Source organism: Lepidothrix coronata, unplaced genomic scaffold (genome assembly GCF_001604755.1).
Source record: "Lepidothrix coronata isolate B3197 unplaced genomic scaffold, Lepidothrix_coronata-1.0 Scaffold17, whole genome shotgun sequence".
Lineage (NCBI taxonomy): Eukaryota > Metazoa > Chordata > Aves > Passeriformes > Pipridae > Lepidothrix > Lepidothrix coronata.
Window position 1 is genome coordinate 8,991,658 of NW_016690197.1, and position 19,867 is coordinate 9,011,524.

Genomic DNA, 19,867 nt, shown 5'->3' on the forward strand with positions numbered 1-19,867 from the left:
TCAGTGTCCCCGGCCCCTTGCTCGCCCTGACTCCGTGCAACAACGCCGGGCTCGGCTCGGCCCGGGGTGCGGCCCGTGGGCCGGGGCTGCACCGCCCTGCCCCGCCCGCGCCCGCCGGCCTGAAAGGGGAAGGCGGGCGGGCGGCGGCTGCATCCCTCCCTTCTTCCCTCCCCTTCCCGCGCCGCCGCGCCTCTCAGTCGGGCCGCGCTCCAGCGGGACTCGCTGCAGGTGGGTGCCGGCACCACGCGGGGGGTCCGGGGCGGGCGGCCCGAGAGGAGCCGGCCCGGCAGGAGCTGCGGCCGCTACTCCTCGCCCCGTCCCGCCGCGGTGGCTTCTCGGCCCCGCAGCTGCGGCGCTGCCCCGCCGCCGCCCTGTGGTGCCCGGCTGCCGTGCGGGGAGGGCCCTTCCACCCCGCGGGGCAGCGGGTGTGCGGGCGGAGGGCGGTGGGTGCCAGCCTTGCTCCGGGTGAGCGCTGCGGGGCTGGGCTGCCCTTCCCGGGCTGATGGCAGAGGTACCCGAGCGCTGCCCGGGGACGAGGACAGGGAAGCGGTCCGAATTCCCGGCTGCCAGCCTGGCCCCGGCTCACCCGGACGCCTGTGTGCAGGCTGGGTCCCTTCAGAGAGGCAGCTGATGGGCGCGAGTTAGGCATCTGCTTCAATGCGTAGGGCCAGAGCCTTGGCAGGTTCAGAGCGCTTTTGTGTAACTTGCTTCATCTTCCCTTAGGAGATTACATCTCAGGAATGTCTTCCCTCTCCTGTTCTGCCTCCTCTTCCTATGCATCCCTCTTCAACCTTTGTTTATTGCAGCTCAGCCAGATCTCATTCCTCTGGTGTGCTCAGAGCCAAGGAGCTCTAAGCTTTGGTTGTGGGCTTTTTTTGTTGTTTTGTTGGTTTTTTGTTGTTTTTTTTTTTTTACATGAGGGCGTCAATTGTTTCATTGAAGATAAGACTCACCCTTAGCTTCTCCTATAACTTTGTCAAATGTGATCAGACTTGTCTGTCAGGACTTTATCAGTCCCCAGTGCTTTCTACACAAGATTTCACAACCTCCTGGGGTGTTTAATAATTTTTCTTTTAACATGGTGCTTCTCTGCAGAAAGAATCTGAAATGAAAGGGCAGTAAATAGGGAGACTTTTCCTCCCCACTTCTCTTTACTGTTTCTCTAAATTTTGGTCCACTTGTATCTCTCCAGTTTTCTCTGCAATCTGAAGAACTTCTTCAACTTGACTGTGCAGATATAACTCCTTCTTAAGACCAAAACGTGCACTGCACTGTCATGTGCCCTCACTTTGAGGTCTATGGCTCATCTGACTATTTGGATATGGCCCCAAGCTGTTCTGTCTCTTGCATCCAGGGATTACAAATTATGTTCTGATGTGCTGCTACGCTACAGACTTCAGACCACTCACGAGGAGCACAGTCTCGTATCAGCTGCTGGTCTTGCAACTGTGTTGCAAGTGAGAGGAAAAGGTCATCCGGAAGAACTTGCTATTGCAGGGCACCCTGGTGTCAAAAACCATCTCTGTTCCTTTCAGAAGACAAACAGGAAGCCTCTGGATATGGAATGAGGGAAATCTCACCACCTAGACAGATTTAATGTGTGATGAGAGGCTAAGTGGGGAAGCAGATGTGTGGTGTTTGACACCATTCCCCAGGTCAAGTTCTTGAAGATGTGTGTAGTTTCAAGTGCTGCAATAAGCTGAGATATAGAGCTTTATTTTTTTTCTCAGTTGTTATGGACCAGTATTGCCTTTAATACTGTGGTTCCTTAGCAGTGATCTATGGAATGCCAGCCTCCTGCTAGCCCACAGATTCCCACCTTGCCAGTTCTCCATATAACTCTAAAGAGATAGGAAGGATGTTAAAAATGGTCCAAGGTCCCAAAAGTTTGGAACTGATTTGGAACATCAATCTTTGTCCAAAACAGATGAGCCAGAGCACTTCTGATGCTGTTTTGTGGCAGCAGTAGCACCAATGTGGTGCAAAGTACGGATTATTCTGATGCTGACTTGATCACTGCTGTGGTTGTTCCCTTTGGTCCTTTGGGGATCTGGACTTTCTTCATTCTCTGTATTTGTAATGGGTTGCCATGAATATGTGGAAAGAAAAATGTTAAAAAGGTAGGGTGTTTTGAACAGAACACCTGTGCACTATTCACTCTGTGCAAACAATATTTTAAAAAACTCAGGGTTGTAGCCTGCCAAGGGTTGCTTACATTTGAGGGGGAGGGGTTTTTTCTTGCTCATTTTTTTTCTATACTAAAATATTAATACTAATATTGGTAAACTGTAATACTAATATTACTATACTATAATGATAATATTAGTGTTTTAATGTTAGTGTTATTTACCCAGGTGACTCTGATGAAGCAGGAGTCTGTGATAAACCAAAACAAGAGCCTAGAAAGTCACCAAGCACTGGGCTGGATATGATTTATGGTTAGATTGTTCTGCTTTAACCTATGCTTTATTAAGTTTACTTTGCACAGTATTGTATCTTTTAGGTTTTTATTAAAAATTCCCCTGGGCAGCTCATGCTTGTAGTGCAACATCTTCCTGCAGTGACAAAACTGCTCTGGGAGCTGCATACCTGCCTGCTTGCATGGAGTCTTGGCTTCCATAAATTAGCCACAACTAGGTTGGCTGCCATCAACTTGATGGTAGCAGATGGTCCTGGTTTTTCCTGATCATACTCAACAGAACAGGCAAACTTCAGTATCTTATTCCAGGAAGAGCTTTGAGCTTCTGAGGGAAGCTGTCTTTTGCTTTTAAATGAATTCCACTGCTTTGTTAACTCCTGAGAAGTCTGCAGTGAAAACATTTCTTACTATGGGCAAAAGCTGCATAGAGACTAGGATGCAGGAGGGGAAATAATTCAGCCCCATGGGTATGGGCTTCCAGGTCCTAGGCAGGAACAAGGTAATACAAAATACTGTTGAGAGGGAGAGATGTAAACCGCAGAGTCCTTGCACTTGAAACTATTCATTGCCCTTTCTTTGTGGAGTTCTCTGCCTAGACTGCTTGCTGTCAGAGGTTTTAGTACTTCAACCTTATAAAAGGCACCTGAATTAAATTAGAGCTGTAGCTGTTCAGTTATTTCACTTAAATTAATTGATGTAGTTTTTCATTAATACCAAAGTTGTAATCTGTCAAACATGTTAAACAGGGCAAAATCATGGGGCAAATTTCAGCCTGGTAAGAGGTTTCAGAGGGCTGCACTCTCTCTGCTCTGTTTCTGCTGCCTCCCATTTCGATGTCAGTGCATTGCTATGGCTTTGAAAGCCAACTCCCGGCAGCTGAGTGTAGCCAGGTATGCGGAGCAGGGGGGGATGCTGCTGCCGCCCGCAGTGGCAGTCTCACTTCCCCCTGCGAGAGGCTCTGGTTCTGCTCTTATTGAGGTGTCTGCTCTGCTCCGCTCTGCGTGCTGCAGCGGTGAAACAAAGCCTGTGTGGCACGGGCGTTTCTGACAGTTCCCTTGAAGCCTGACTCTGGCTGCCAGTGTTAACTGTGATGTCAGGGGGATTGCTCTGCATAAATCAGCCATTTGGTGTGGCTCCACCAACCGTTTTCATGAAAATAGGGAAGGGTCTGTCTTCACAAGCTTTCTCCTTGCAGTGACAGGGTTATTTTTGCAATATTTATGTGATTTAGCCATTTGCCCAGGACTTCCAGATCACAAACAAGGAGGTGGTTCTGTCTACTCTGTTCTCAGGTCTAGTATAGGATCTGTCATTAATTTGGATTTTGCACCTCTGTCAAGGCACAAGTTGTGAATTCACCTCCCCACAGAATGCCAGATTTTTTGAAGGTTTCTGTTGAAGACTATCTGCCTGCAGCCCGCAGTGGGTGCAGGCAGCTGAGGTCCCATAGCCAGAGAGCTGGGCTGAGCCAGTGCTTCGTGCTATGGATGGTGCTGCACTGACCACACCACCCACCACAGCACCTGCCCTTGCTGGAGGACCCTGCTGCAAAGCTCATGGAGCAGTTTTGTTGTTCAGTGTCAGTAAGGTAAAGCAGGGAGGTGAGCAGGTGGAATTTGAGCCTTCCCTCATCTGGGCCATTTAGCCCTTGTCTAGGTCTGGGACTTCTTTACCCTTTACTATCAACCTGAGATCATAACAGTGACTGGCTGCTGAACAAGGGACAGAGAGCAGAGTACTGCCTTTTGTGCTGGTAGCTATGCCTTCATTATATCCCAGGAGCACTAAAAATCAGGGATGTGCCTGGTGTATCCAGCACAGCACTAGGACTGAAGCTGTGGCCAGGATACCTCTCTGGGCATGGACAGAGCAGAGATTATCTCTGGTGGTATTGAGCTGGGGTAGGAAAAGAGGTCTCTTCCTGCAGCCTGGCATCCTCTTGCCACTTAGGAAGATTTACAGCCTCCCTTGTTGCCTGGCAAGGAGAAGAGGTTCCTGAGCCAGCACCTTCAGGGATTCCTCCTGATGTTGGAAGGGATGAAGCTGCCAAGAGCAGTTTGCAGGTCTTGCTGTGTCAGCATCTGCCCCTGACCTGAGGGCTGAGATTGACATTTGGATTTTTGTAGCCCCCCCAGAGGGTCCTTGCTGAGCTGAGGGTCACAGCAATGCCTGGCCTATATGTCCATGGCAGAATATGGTTCTTGCTGAAAATGGGTGACAATTTTTTTCTTTAAATAACTATTCCTTTCACCTGCACTATTTCTTCACCTTTACTTGTTGCCCAATGAGAAAACACCCTATCCCACACATAAAACCTCTTCTACTTTTCTCAGCATACTTATGTGTGTGTATGACCCACGGGGTGCCCCAGGACAAGCCTATACCCGCTCCTGTCCTGAGCTCCCTGCCATCCTTGAGAAGACCAGGAGTACGTGGCTGCCATTCTTCCCTCATTGCCTGGAAGCAGCATGTGCTCTCGATCTGCTGCACAATGTCATAGCCAAATACATTACCTTCCCTGGTGCTGAGAAAGATAAATTCCCTCTGGGCCTCTCAAGTAAGCTGAGAACTGGACCAGTTTTGTGGGCTGTAGCTCTGTTGTGACCAACACTTTGTCACAGGCCAGCCTGTTCCCACTGGTAGGGAGGCAGGATGCTGGGCAGATCCTTACTTTTCTTGCAGAGCTTTTGCTCTCTTCTCTCTAGCCCATCACCTTTGTCTCCATTCTCCCAGAGCTCTTGCTCTGTGGGTCCAGCCACCCCCTTGGTATTTGTTAGTGTGTCTCATGTTTCTTACCACTCCTGCAGGCACAGCCACACGGTTGACCCTGGGCGGGAAGGGTGGGAGTCCAAGCACTAGTAAGAGTTGCCTCTGAAACAGGGGAGGGGCCCAATCAGCAGCTGCTGTTTCTTTCTCCCATGTCCTGTCCTCATGTGGGACAGGAAAGCAATGGAGGAGGAATACGGCACTTCTGCTCTCCACTCTCTTCACCTTTACTGCTTAGTTTGCCTAGATAGCCCAGTTGCTGAGGGTCATCTGAAGACTGTATTTAGCAGGATCTTGTCTGTGACTTCCTTTCCCACCTCTTAATTGATCAAGCACTCCTGGAGAAGCTTGATATTGTGCCAGAAAATCTTGTACCAAATCCTCCTCTACCATGTCCCTGATGGCCCCCCAGGGCTTAGTGTGCGGGGCCATCCAAAATTCACTTCTAATTGTTCCCATCGTAACATCTTCCCCTTCCCCCCCACTTCCTAGCATGTCTGAACAGGGTCCTCAGAAAACGACTCTACTTCTGAGTATTCCCAAATAATTATCATGTAATTCTTCTCCCAAAATAATGTTAGGTGTGGGTGAGGCGCGTTCGCTTCCAGTGATGTAGCAACATCCCTTACACAACAGAAATGTTGGGTGTTTCACCAAACTGAGGAGGGGATGACAGCTTTAGGAGCGTGACTAAGGGGCGTCAGTGTGCCACGGGTGTTGCGTGTTATCTCTGGGGTTGCTTTCTGGGTTTGCCTCTTTCCAGTGGATGGGTATCATGGTGCCTGCTTTCTCTTCCCAGCCCTTTCCCTGGAGCCTCCCATGACTGATCCACAGTGGAGCAGCTGTTTGTCCAGACCCCTGCTGTGCTCTCAGTGATTGTGGTTCCTCTGACCAGGTCCTGCTGTGACCTGGATTTGCTCCTGCCCTGTCTATGCTGAGCAGGATGCCTTGCCAGCCATGTGAGGGCCAAAGCCAGAGCGTATCTCTCGGCGTTCCCATCAAGCTCTGCAGATCCTTCTGAGAGTTTGCACAGACATCAAGGGCTGAGGGAACCAGCTGTTCTGGCTGGACAGAAATAGAAATGAAATCCAGCTGAGCTGGTTCAGTAGCGGTAACCAGGGACTAAGCAGCAAGTGTCCCTGCTGGTGCTGTGACCCAGCAGAGCTTCTCCAGCCACTCTAACTCTCTGCAAGCCAGTCTGCTAGTTTTTGAGTCTTAGGAGCACAGAGAAGAGGTTTTCTGGAAAACTCTCTTTGTACACTTTGATATCTAACTTTAGTTGTTGGTTGGGCTTTTTTTGTGTGTGTTTTTTTTTTTTTCCCAGGGGAAGGCAGGGTGGATGGGGATGGATGTTCCCCAGTGAAGAACTCCAGACTGCTCTCCTCTCCCAGATAATGAGCTGCTGGCTTGCAGCTGTAATCACAGCTGTTAGTTGCCCAAGTGCAGGACAGAGCATTTCATACTACATAATGGCATGTTTCTCTCCTTGCAGTGATGAAGATGATGAAGGTGCTACTGTGGCCCGCTGCTCTTTTTCTAGTGACTGCATTCACTCTGGAGCCATCTCACTGTGCCAAGGTGCTGATCATGCCCACCATAGTCTTTGACAGCCACTTGCGAGTCTTCATGCGAGTGGCAGAGGCACTGACTGATCGGGGCCATGACCCTGTGCTACTCCTTCATGAAGGTCGGGACATGGAAACCTATCTGCCTGCCTTCCGTGTGCAGAGGTACTGGGGCATCTTCAGCACAGAGAACGCAGATGACTGGGTGCAGGAGAAGATAAAGCGTGTCTTTCAAGGGAGGATGACTTCTCTGGAGATGTTTTCCTTTCTGGAGAAGTACCTGGAAAACTGTGACCTAGTACTGGGAAACTCTACCCTTCTGCAGAAACTCCAGTGTGAGCGCTTTGACCTGCTCTTGGTGGACCCCAATGAGATGTGTGGATTTATCCTGGCTCACATCCTACGTGTCAAATATGCTGTGATTTCCACAGGTTTCTGGTTCCCAGCAGAGATTGGGGCCACTTCCCCCATTGCCTACGTCCCTGAATTCAATTCCCTGATGACAGACAGGATGGGCTTCTTTGGTAGGACTTGGAATCTTCTAGTCTACATGATCACTCGTGTGGCTACAAAGCTGGTCATCCTGCCCAAGTTTGAACGTCTCATGGAGAAGCATAGGGTGGAGCCCAAGACATCCATGTTGGACCTTGTTCATGGAACTAGTCTTTTCTTCCTGTGTAATGATGTGGTGTTAGACTTTCCCCGTCCAACACTCCCCCATGTCATTTTCACAGGGGGAATCCTCGCTGAACCTGCAAAGCCCCTTCCAGTGGTAAGTGCAGGAAAGCTTTGAGCTATGATTGCACATCAACTGAGGGAGTTATTCAGTACAGATCTTCTTTTGAAGAACCTTGTAAAAGTGCTAGTGTCCCAGAAGTCTGGAAAGCTGCTGTGTTTTGGTGCTTGTGGGTGCATCAGGGAGACAGAGAACACTGAAGGCTGTCTGGCTGCAGGGAGGATGTAGAATTAAGTTGTCCACTCTGAAGTGGGATTTGGCTTCACCATCCAAGTAAAGTGGTGTGTAGAATTCCTAAGATGGAAGTGTTGCTCCTGGGATTTGATTATGAGTAGTTTGTTTGCTCCTATGCTGAAGCGGAAATGGGAAGAACAGTTAATCTTCCTTGCTTCATCACTGATATATGTTAATCCAGAATTTCCTCCTTCACCCTATTTCTCTCAGGGCATTTCTGCCCTTGAGCTTGTAGTCATAAGAACACATAGGGGAGAGCTGTCCTTGTTCCCTCATCAAATTCCATGAGGAATCCCAAAGTGTACTAAACTGAGGGGCATCATCCCCTTTTTCTCAAGGTTCAGCCCTAAGAGAAAACTCCTCAGGCATCCCAGAGGCTTTCTCTGGCCTATACCTCACTGGTGCGAATAATAAATTCAGAGGGATGACCTCTGAAAGCCTCCACCTGAAGACAGTATTGGAACAGAGCAGGACCTGCTGCCATTCCTCTTTTTACCTTACCACTTTTACAAACACTGGAGGAAAATAAACCTAGATAATAAAACTTGAGCAGCGAAGCTGTCCTGGTTTTCTGACTAAAGGCCTGAAATGATGACAAGGTTTCAACTTTCAAATTATTAAAGGCCTGTTAGGATCTCTGATGGCAGCTTTAATTGATGCCAGTATTTTTCAGTTAAAAAGGAAAAGTAAGATCAGGTGCCTTAGAAAAGAAGTTCTCCAGATGTGTATGCACATCAGCCTTTCCCATGTGGCATGGCATGCAGGTAATGAAAGGCACGTAGGGTGCTCCCAAAGCTGTGTCAGAGAGCTCTGTGTCACAGCTCTTGCAAAACATTGGCTTGGTCCAATCTGCCTGTGTACATACCTGCCTTATAAAGAAGGGAGTAGTTTGCTAGGGCATTACTCATGTGCTTCACAGCTTCCAGGACAGATCCTAGGGTGCCTAAGGAAAGAATTATGGAGATAAGTCCAGAGCCCTGCAGTAGGTGGTGGCTGTCATGCTAGCAGGTAGGCATGTCCGTGTCCAGGTTACAGGAACCAACAGAAGAGAGGGCCTCTGTAGGTCTAGGTGTAGCTTAAAGAATGTCTCATCTGAACTGGAGCATTATGCAATTAAAGTATTTATTTCCTCCTATTTGAAACACTATGGTTTTTGAGTTCTTCTAACTAGGATATGGTGAAATACAGGTATGTATTTGAGAGATAGTGAGAATGTTTGGTGGTCAACCATTTTTCCCTAGCAACTTTAATGCTGTTTGTGAAAGTCAAATGTTAAGGTCCAATTATAATGGATAACATAATCATCTGTTTTGTGAGTCATTGTACTTTTATTTAGAAAAGTAAAATTAGCACTTTCTCTTCTGTAGCAGTTTCAGTGGTTGTACTTCTCAAAGCATGTGAAACTCAAGAGAATAGAGAAACCAAAAACCTCTCAGTTGTAAACTTTTTGATTCTTGGATTGTTTTAGGGCATTTTAAGCATTTCTGCAAAGATAGGCTTGAGTCTCTGAAGCATACAACAAAGGAAAAATATCACCAGAGAGTAACACTAAAATGTGCTTTGTAACTCTTCTGTACTATGATCCCCTAACCTATAGACTGCTATTAACATTCTGAATTAATCACTTTATTTTTCTCTTTTAATAACAAAGATTTTTTTTTTTTTGCCATTCATGTTCTCCTACATGCTTATTTCAGGGAAGTATTCATATTCAAAGACAGATTTTATTAAACCTCCCTAAAATGCTGCTGACTGGGATACATGGGAAACCTGAAGCAGGACAGAATCCATAGTGAGAAATAGACTCAGCCCAGCCTGACATAAAAGAGAATAGTCTATGTTTGCTCCACAGCAGATGTGGTAGCTGATTTCTTCTCCCTGCTGCCTTTTGGCCTTGGTTGCAAAAAGTACAGACTCTGTTCTAGATATACATCTGTTTATGTAGCATTACAGGTAGCCTCTAAATGAAGGATACGTAACTGTGGTTTTTACTGGATCTGTAGCTACCTCTCCGCCTAGTGATCAAAAACTAAATCTACTGCTTGCAAGTAGCTATCAAGGATAGGTAGAAGTCTCCTGGCAAGATAGCAAAGCCACCTGCCACCTCCAGGAGCCTTTGACATTGCAGAGTTTGTGGGGAATCTCCAGCAAGATGTTGTTCCTGACTGTGCGATGTTTTGTCTGTTATATTGGTCTCCTGTCTTGGTGGTGATGGGAAAATAGCCTCCCTCTTTTTACTCCAATTTCCTTGTCTGCTCAGATTTTTCTATGTGCCCTATGTTTTCAGAACTTTTCTTGTCAAAGGGTAATTGTGTTGCCTCCCACGCAGGGGGTAATGCTATGAAATGCAAGTTTTAGATACCTCCCTGAAGCTCCAAAGATCAGCAGGTGCTCAAGGAAATTCTACCTGGCTGGGTGCAGAAATCACAGTGAGTTTAGAGTTCGTTGCCTGGTGAAAATCATGTAGTTTTGTGCTCCAGGTGGATTTGGCTTCATCTTCTCTGTAGACAGCTTTCTACTGACAGAAGCAAGAGTGGGAAGGGCCTTTCTCCATCAAGACTTCAAGGCAGCTGTGTGTGTTTTGCCCACAGGGTCTGCGTCTCTGGGTGGAAGCAGCAGAGGCAGGTGTAGTTGTTGTCTCCTTTGGCATTGGGATCCGAGCTCTTCCAAGCGATTTGGTGGAGAAGATGGCTGGCGCGTTTGCTCGCCTCCCACAAAGGGTGGTGTGGAGGTGAGGAGGGAATAGGATTCCTTTTGAGTTGGATGAAAACCAATGTTGAGGGGTGATTAACTTCAAAACACAGAACTTGCTTTCTATCTCTTGATCTGATTGAATTTATTATTGTTCTCTGTGTGTTTCTCTTCTCTTTGTTTTCCCCTCCTCTGTCTCCTCCCACAGATACTTTGGTCAGAAGCCAAGAAACCTGGGTGAGAATACACTGATGATGGGCTGGCTGCCCCAGAATGACCTGCTAGGTAAGGCTGGATTCTGTGTATGTGTGTGCTGCTAGCAACATCCCTGGAATTTAGCCCAAACCACAGCAGAGGCATACAAGGACAATAGCACCTCTGTGGGTCTAAGTCTGTTGTTTTTTGTGAGTCTGATCTGTACAAAACATGGTCCTCACCTAACACCTGCTTGAAGCTGCTTGGCTCCTATCTCCCTTCTCCTCCAGGCGCTACTCAGCCAGTTTTGGGCTGCCAAAAGCCAGCTGTGTTCTCAAAGGGTAGCATCCTCTCTGCTCAGCATGCCTGGTTTTCCCTAAACATACATCAACACTGTGTGTAGCCCCTGGTAGTCCTCTTTCAACATGGAAGGCACTGACCTGCTGCCGTTTCTTTACCTGCAGGCCACCCCAACGTGAAAGCCTTCGTCAGCCACTGTGGGATGAATGGTGTATTTGAGGCAATTTATCACGGTGTGCCAGTGGTGGGATTTCCTTTCTATGGGGACCAGTTCGACATCATGACCAGAGTGCAGGCGAAGGGCATGGGTATCCTCATGGACTGGAGCAGAGTAAAAGAAGAGGAACTTTACCAGGCTGTCATCACAGTCATCTCTGACCCCAGGTGAGGCATCTGGAAACATCAAGCTCTTCCTTGGTGCAGACTGTGTGTAGACACCAGTTGTGCCTTTGTGTTGACCCCTACACAGCCTGTACTGGCTTCTGGACGAAGCACAGTTGCAGGCATTGCTCAGCTGGCCAGATGCGTTACTGCCTCGAAATGCTTAGATGCAGTTCAGGAGGAGATACTCCAGCATTTGCTGTTAGAGAGTGTGATCTAGTCCTGTTTGATTCTGACTGCGATGTTCTTAGAAAGCTTTCTGAGATGCTGGGGCACAGACCTCTTCTCTTGATGCCAGCCTGTCATCAGGGAAAGTGAGATCACAACCTCACCTTGGGATATCCCTGGTCTTGTCCAAACACCTTTCTGCAGAAACACAGAGGGGACTGCAGGTAATGCTCCATCTATTCATTCTGACAGCCAGGTACTCTGCCCTTTCCTGGAACTGCTGCAGCAGAGTGGCACAGGGCTTCCATTTTCTAATGGGACATACAACTGCCAGTGCTTGAAATGCTGCCTGAGAGCTTGATTTTTTTTTTTTAATATTTTATATTTCTTACCTATTAGGAGGTGTTGCAACTTGGTACCTTGAAGGATTTGGCCAGTCATCAAGTGTATAGCTTTTACTTGATGCTGGGTGAGGTTTTGGGTGCAAATTCCCCTCAGAAAGTACAGTACACATGAACTCACTGAACAGGTACTTGCAAGTTGAACTCTGTGTTGTTAACAAAACACAAAATAAAATACACTCTGGCTTGTGCTTCCATGGCTAGCAATTGCCATCAGAGTGCCTTTCAGAAGAAGAATGGAAGAAATTTTCCCTTCTCCAAAGGTATTATTTGGGACTTGAAAGCATCACTAGACATCTCGGATCGCTCTCAGAAATTAAGCTCCTGTCAAAAGGTTAACTTCTTGTCTTCTTCCCTTGCAGCTACAGAAAAGCAGCCCAGCTCATCTCGGCTCTGCACCTGGACAGACCGATGCATGCTCTCAATAGGACAGTGTATTGGCTGGAGTACATCCTTCGTCACGATGGGGCATCCTATCTTCGTCCTGCTGTCTACGACCTCTCCTTATATGAGTACTTCTGCCTGGACATCTTGGCTCTCCTCTTGTTGTGTCTGGCCGGTACTGGATTTGTTGTCTACAAATCTGTGGTGTGGTGCAGAAGGAAGGGGGCCAGTCCTGTGTATCAGAACGGAAATTGCATGAAAGGCCACTACACAGAAGAGAAAAAACTGCAGTAGTGGCTCAGGGTGTTCCAGGGCGAATCCTGTCACTGTGAAACGAACTGCTGCTGTGCCAAGAAATGTATGGCACGCAGGCACAGAGAGAGGTGAAAGATCCGTGGGTCTGGATGAGAAGAGAGTGGGGAGGGAGGAGTATTGCAAAGGCCTGTGTGCACACCTCTGTGTACAGCACCTGTGGGCGGGGGGGCAAATTCAGGCGTGGGTGGGAGCACTTGGCCAGGACGCTGGGAATGGGGCATGGGTAGACTTCCAGGGAGGAGTGCAAGTTGTTCCTTTTGTATTGCACATTGGTTTAAATGCTGGTGTTGCCCTTCTGTCTTTTTGGATCATGGAGGGCCTGGAGGTGGGAACAGCATTTCGTGAGGGGCAGACACCATTTCTCTGCCTTGTTACTAAGAGCCCCAGGAGTCAGGATACCTTTATGTGCAGGTGAGGACCTGAAGTAGAGCTGTGGACAGGTAAGGGCACTAAAAATATCATCTACAAGAGAGCAAAATTGGTCTGTTTTAAATTCTGTGGGTAAATACCTTCCTGCTTCAATTGACCCTCTGCGATCCTGTTTGTTGGAGCTAAATTATTATTTTTTAAAATAAAGTTATATTCTTTCTCCTGTGTGGCAGTTCTCTGGTCTTGGTTTAATGTAAACCTGTGATATATGTAATAGGAAGTTGTTCAAGCTAGATTAAAGTGCTTTTTCCTTCTCATTACTGCTGCTATCATCTCTGCATACTTCCATCAGCAATTTTTTGGCCTTTCCACAGGCTTTCATGCAGTGCCTTCCCTCCTCTGCCAGTGTGTGGCATACACCCATGCCCATGGCATCTCTAAACCTGTGATGAGAGAAGAATCTGGAGCAGATGCAAGTGCCAGGACCACAGGAAGAGCAGCCAATAGCTCGGAGAGCTGGTCATAGGCATATGGGCCATACTGCATGTACATAGAAGTAGAAAACTCTGGTCTTTCTGAAGAAAAGGGAAAAGCTTTCTCATTTTGATCTGAACAGGCATACTGTTGCCGCACTTGGGGACATGGTATAGAGCAATACCTAATGTGTTTTTACGCACTCTGGACTCTTAAGGCAAACCCACACTTCGGTGCAGTTGCACAACCCACCCACAGCATTGGCTGATGGTCCCACTGGCATTGTCCCATGCTGAGGATCAAGGGCTCTGCTCCATGCTCCCAGCTGGGGCCATTGCAGTGCTGGCACAAGTTGGAGAGTAACCTCACTGCCTTGTCTGCCCTCAGCACTGTTTCCAGGCTCTGCTCTTGCTTGCTATTGCATGTGTTTCTCTTTCTGGATAAAAAGTGTGTTACCACCTGCAACCCAGTGAAACAGCAGTTTGGCTGGGCTCCTGGGATGCTCTAGGTTGGGATACTGCCTACCTGTGACTCAGGGGCCCCTAGGAGGCCAGGCAGCACTGTCTTCCCTCCCCAGCCCTCAGCGTGCAGAGGGGCTGTGGTGAGGGTGCCTTTGGACAAGGATCTCATTTGCCATCAAAGACAGATGAGAAGAGCCCATAGCCCTAACTTATGACTATCTGGGACCTGTAACTATCTCATGACAGAAGTTGCCCTTCCTGGAGCTTCTTACTGCCCCCCTGAGATGCCCAAGCCTGACAATAGTCAGTGACAGGCACAGCAACCCTTAAGTCTTGCTCTGTAGTAGCCCTTTGTGGCTTCACGTCCTCTGAGCTGAGGGTGTGGAGTCTAAATGTCCCTACGGGGAGACAGAGGGAGAGCAGAGCAAGGTGAGCTGCTAAGAGATATTAGGGGAAAAATGGGTGTTGTAGGTAAGTGGTAGAAACATTGTTTGCCTGACACCTTTCTATCTGCAAGTTGAAATTTAAAGGCTGATGGGATTTGGGGTTTATTTTTGGATAAAAAAAGATATTGCCACAAGTTTTCAGCATTTCCTGCCTGTTGCACTATGGTGACCTTGTTGTCATCTCCTAGCAGATGAGTGTGGACAAGGGGGTGGAGGTGGAGCATTTTGTCATTTCTGAGGTGGAAGAAGGAGATCATTACTGCTGCCTACATGAGAGTTTGGATGTTCAGATTAGGCTGAATATAGCAAGAGAGCTGGCAAGCTTGTAGCTTGGTAACTGTGCTGGATTGTTTTGAACTGTAAGAAAAATAGGAAGAGGACAAAGGCATCATGTTTGCAAAGTGGTGCACCAACAGAAGCACTGTGGCCTGATGGGGATAGAGACCTTCCTGCTGCTTTGCTTGCAAACAAAAGAGCAGACAAAGATGTTTGAGACCCAAGGAGCCTGTGTGGGCTTACAAAAACGTGAGACTATTTTCCTATGCTGCCTCCTCGCTACTCACAATTCCAAAAAGAAGTTCAAGCCAGCACCACGTGCAGCATTGGCATGTTATCTGCTATTAGATATGCCCTTAACTCCTTGAACTTCTCATGACTATCATTTCCACAGGTATTGCAGAGTTAGGAGGCATGCCTAGCCAGGCAGTCAAAATACATGTAGTATATTAAAAAATTATTCAACAATTTGGTGAGAACTACTTCTAATGGAGTAAAGCACTAACCTGCCCAAGGACCCTGTGAGCAAGAAGAGGACATTCAAAAAACACCCCTGAAATGCAGAGTCTTCCCCGTGAAAAGCTGTGTACAGGCTTAGAAACTGTCAGGAGCCATTCTTTAAATTATGAGGTGGTTTTATGGAAGTATTGAATATGCTCATTAAAGATGAGGGCTTCTCTAGCTTTTCCAGCTTTATTCCTCTGTAAATCTTCTCCTACTAAACACATAGCTTGCTCTCTTTGCTTTTCTCCTTGTTATTCTTTCAGTATTGAACACAGAAGGAAAGTATAACAAGGCATTAAGCTAGTTATTAAGTTAAATTAGGACAGTAGCCTGTCACACACATAAAAAGCCTTGGTGGGGGAAGGGATGTAGGTGAGCTTTATCCTTCTGGCAGCTCTGCCTTCATCTTGGTGCCCGATCTCTGGGCACAGTGCCTCTCAGTTACTGAGTGCTCTCCCCTGTCACAGGTACTGAGGTGGGCAAGTAGGGCTGTGGCGCAATTTAGGAAATTAAAACTGTGGTTTATGAGGCAGCAAGCAGGGAACAAACCTTTTTTATTTCTTTTTCTTTTTTTTCCCCGCAAGGAAAAGTAGAACATGAGTCAATACTTTTCAGAAGGCTGAAGAAGCCTCACACAGGAGCTGCAACCCCAGCTGAGCCCTGCTCAGTGCAAAACCGCCTTCTGCCCCTCTGTCTTGCTCTCGGCAAGGCACGGAGAGCCTGAGCAGGATGCAGAAGTGCCAGCAATCTCGGTGCTGTGTGCAGATCTCGCTGCGAGGGCCCCGAGTGGTTCTGCGGTAGGGAGGTGTTGAGGGCACGCATGAGCCAGCTTTTCAGGTTCACCCGGCCCCACAGCTCCTCATAAACCTGCTCTGTGCGTGAGGAACAGCAGGCCCTGACATCGGGAGCCATTCCACTGGTTTGGAAATGAGTGTGTTTTCCAGGTGATGGCTGTCCAGCTCTGCCCAAACCCTGGGCTGGGGGCAGCTCCTCTGCTGGGAGCAGCCCCTTGCCGAGGACAGGGAAGGGGTGAAGCCACATGGTCGCAGGGCTGTTGTTATGACCCTCCTCCTTAGCCCAGCGCCGGTGGCTGCACCATTGCTGGAACACACAGCGGAGCCCGGCACTGCCTCAGAGGCTGCTCCCCTGAGGACTTTGCAACCAGCTCATAAACTACTGCTGCTCATCCCCGCTGCTTGGCTTTGGGAGGGTCCCCGCATATCCCTGGCAGCAGCTCCACGGGAGTGCCTGGCCGTGGGCTGCAGGAGGGCCACGTCAATTCCGCGGCTGGTTTTTCCAGCCTGGTAAGGTGGCAGCACCAAACTGTGTCAACAAAATCTAGCTAATAAAGAGGAGGCGTCTCCCTCTGCAGGCGAATGTGAGATCACTACATCTGGGAGAGGAAAGCCTAGAGGAGACAATGATTTTGACTCACCCCACCATTCAATGACAGCGAACAAAGCGCACCTCTCCACCAGGAAATCCCTTCCCTTTGGCTGATGTAGGGGGCTGTGCGTGGCTCAGCCCCAACCACTCGCCCCTGACAGGCAGGGTCTGCCCATGGACATCTCCCTTATGGCCCCCATGCACCTCTCTGACACTCTTGAGATCATGGGCAATACTTTCCTCTGATGCTTCCATATTACAAATATTTCCCACAGAGGAAAGCAAGGAGCCCAAGCTCTGTGGGTGCCCAGTCTCCAGCAGTGGCCATTTGCCATTGAGACCACTGTTAGAGCGGGTCCCCTCATACCCCCCAGGACCTCCTTGGGCCTGTGTCACAGCAGATGGAGCTGCACAGCAGAGAATATCACCAATAACTACTCCTGTTCCTGGGAGCAGGGAATTATCAGACTGGTGCCAAGGTTCCAACCCTGATTTATTTCAGGAGGGAGGTTTCTTTGGGGGGATGAGCTGTATTTCAGCCCTGGGGATTACCTGACTCACCAGCCATGTTTCAGAGGCTGGAGTCTTCCGGGCCACTGGAGTTACAAGTCATCTTTAGTGATGCTGCCTTCATGCTCCTGTGGTGTCAGCCTAAGGGGCAACACATAGGAAAGGATATTCCAAAATATAGCACTGCTCTCCCCAGCATCAGTATGCACATTACTATTCCTCATTCCTGGCAGAGAAAAGCCAGCTGCTAAGCTTGGCACAAGCTCCCAGAAATGTGCATAAGGAACACTGTGACACAAGCCACCAGTGGTACCCGACAGGAGCACTCTCACTGTCCCACCTAGGCAGTGGCATTGGGCAGGGAGGGGAGATGCAAAGCAGCACCAGGCACGGTGGTGTTGGGGTCTGCTCTGTGGGTGGCTTATGGCAGAAGTCTGATTGGTCACCCTGCAGCAGCAACTCCTTAGGTGGTCTCTGCCCTCTCCTGGTAATGGAAGTGAAAGAAATTTCACCTGCAAACAGGGCAAAACTTTTGGACAGTGATACGATGAATTTTTGGCAGGCTTTAGTGAATGCAATGATACTTTGGGGCTTGTAAATCAAATTTGATGCCTTTCAGAGAGGAGGGTCGACCATAAATTATAGGTCACAATGTGCATCATCCTAGCGGTGCAGGGGGGTATGTAAATGGGCTACTCCTTGTCAGGGTGTGGGAAGGACCAGCTGCTCTGCAAGGCTCAGAGAGCCCAATGTGATGGCAAGGTCAGTGGGGCAGCACCTCCCTGTCAGAGCCAGACAAACTGCAGGATGGGGGAAGCTTGTGCAAGGCCCTGGCACTTGTAGCAGCTTCTGCTCACCTGGAGACAAAAGGAAGCGAGTCCTGAAGGCAGTGTATGAAAAGCAGATGTCCTCCCAAGTACTTAGGCAAGGCATGATCTCAAAAAACAGAAAGGCCCATGGTCCTTCTCAAGCTGTGCTTTAGATAGGGCTCCCCAAAGCCTTGCAAACACTGAGAAAACATTACATACCAGCCAGAAGCTGAGCATTATGCCTTTCAAGACAGCTGAGGGCAGCCAATCACTCCAAATAGCTGACAGATCTATTGGGGTTCAGAAAGCTCCTCCTTCCTTCCTCAGCTTCTTTCTTCCCCCTTTCTCAGAGACTGCTGCTAAGATGCTTCTCCCTTTCCAGCTAAACCTGTTTACTCCCAGTAGGACCACTCTACCTGCTGCTATAAAAGACTCTGGATGGGATGCAGCTGGGGCCAGTTACTTTTCAGCTTCTTACCCCTACCCTCTATGTTGCCTATAGCAAGAATGGTTGTGTAGCAATCTTCTTAAGGAAAACTTTTGAGTTACTACTCGATAAATTTCTGCTAGTGTTATGGTAGTGATGCTGTTGACTAACATAATCCCTTACTCCTTTGAATTCAGTTATAAGTGTTTCTGTAAGGTAAGCTCTTCCAAGATCAAACCATGTACTGATGCAAAACTCAGCTATTTTAGTAAAGAGTTGTGCAGAGTTGAGTTTTCTTCTGTTATTTGCAAGCCTGGAAAAACAGGGGGACCCTGCTTGATTGTAAAGTGATAAGTGTGCTCATAGTTATACGCAGAACCATTTATCAGTTCAAATGAAGTTGTTTTTATGAAATCCAAGATAACAAAGAAGGTTTGAGGAGTTATTGAAAACAGAATGGTAGTGTTCACAAGGGTAATGGCAGCTCCATGTATCTAATGTCTGCTCTTAGAAAAGTATGTCAATAAAAAGAAGCATAATATCCAAAGCATTCTTGAAAGCAACACAGATTAACCTGTGTATATTGCTGGGGAAAAAAAAAAAAAAAGAAGAACATTAAATGTTCTGCAAGTGGCAAACTCAGTGTTGTAATGCCAACAGATTTCAACAGAGGTTTTGACTGGAGTTGAGCTTCAGTGCCCTTCCTGCAAAGTTTTGGGTAAGGTTATCTATCGGTTCAAACAGTGGTAATGCTGCATTTTGGTCTCTAGGCAGAGAAGTAATAATGGCTGTGCCCTGAGTCTACCAATGATCTGCATGGGCTGCTATTAAGGCCAGTCTTTTTAAAAGCTAAACTAACTGGGAAGGAGAGTTGAATGGTTAATTTTCATTAAAACTAAATTGGGAAGAAGCTGAGGCCTTTGCAAGAACAGAAGACAAAACTGGTAAAAGCTGAGTTTAAAAATTAATTGCTTTACTCTCTTCTCTCACTTGCCCCCTGGACCAACAGAGTGAGAGATGATGCTAAAGATATGTTTTGGCAGGAGACAAATGAACAAAGATGTGAGTAAATAATATAGATAAAAATAGTGGAATTAGGATCAGGCCTAGAGGCACCTTGGAGGAAGTCTGGAATAATTAATTGTAAGCACTGGGGTGGGAAGTTACAAGTAGCATAGGGCTGGAGCAGGTGGGGAAGGGAGCCCTTCAAGCCATACATGAGCTGTGCCCTGTGCCCCTGCCTGCAACTCTCTAACTATAAAACCCCCTCTCCATTCTTGTCCCAGGTCTGTCTGAGGTGGCCCTCTGGGCCATATTCTTGTTTCAGAAGAAACATGTTTTCATAATACCCCTACCTCCAGATTTATGTGTGTTCCCTTAGGCCCCAGCTTTGGATGCAAAACTGTCTTCTCATTCAGCCTTATCTCCTCTGAGTCAAATGGCCCATCCTTCCCCTGCCTGTAGTTTGGTTTAGGAAGTGGTGGGGAGCTGAAGAAACGACTGCAGGCCTTTTGGGCAGCACGGGAACACCTTTCACAGTTGTGTGTTTGAATTGTATCCCATTCACCTTTTGTCAGGACTGCCCAGTGGCAAATGAAGTGAGCACCTATATTGTAAGAAGAGATTGGGACTGATCAGGGAAGTTCCTTT

General features: G+C 47.9%; 1 protein-coding gene across 2 annotated transcripts; it reads left to right on the plus strand.

The window, feature by feature from the left end:
• The first annotated feature begins 137 nt into the window (after positions 1–137).
• LOC108493474 (2-hydroxyacylsphingosine 1-beta-galactosyltransferase-like) lies at positions 138–12,662 on the plus strand. 2 transcript variants are annotated; one of them, XM_017806920.1, is made up of 6 exons: positions 138–228; positions 6,678–7,522; positions 10,312–10,451; positions 10,620–10,696; positions 11,071–11,290; positions 12,219–12,662. In XM_017806920.1, exons 2-6 carry the CDS (start codon positions 6,680–6,682, stop codon positions 12,532–12,534), a joined length of 1,596 nt encoding a protein of 531 aa, XP_017662409.1. In that variant the 5' UTR covers positions 138–228; positions 6,678–6,679; the 3' UTR covers positions 12,535–12,662. The 2 variants fall into 2 exon arrangements, with proteins under 2 accessions (XP_017662409.1, XP_017662408.1); XM_017806919.1 differs by lacking the exon at positions 138–228 and adding an exon at positions 3,529–3,585.
• The last annotated feature ends 7,205 nt before the right edge of the window (positions 12,663–19,867 follow it).

What these genes read in the sequence shown, in the direction of transcription:
- LOC108493474 (XM_017806919.1), top strand. An exon ending in CTGCAAAGCCCCTTCCAGTG is followed by an intron (nt 7,523 to 10,311) that starts GTAAGTGCAGGA and finishes TTTTGCCCACAG; the next exon opens with GGTCTGCGTCTCTGGGTGGA. An exon ending in ACAGTCATCTCTGACCCCAG is followed by an intron (nt 11,291 to 12,218) that starts GTGAGGCATCTG and finishes CTTCCCTTGCAG; the next exon opens with CTACAGAAAAGCAGCCCAGC.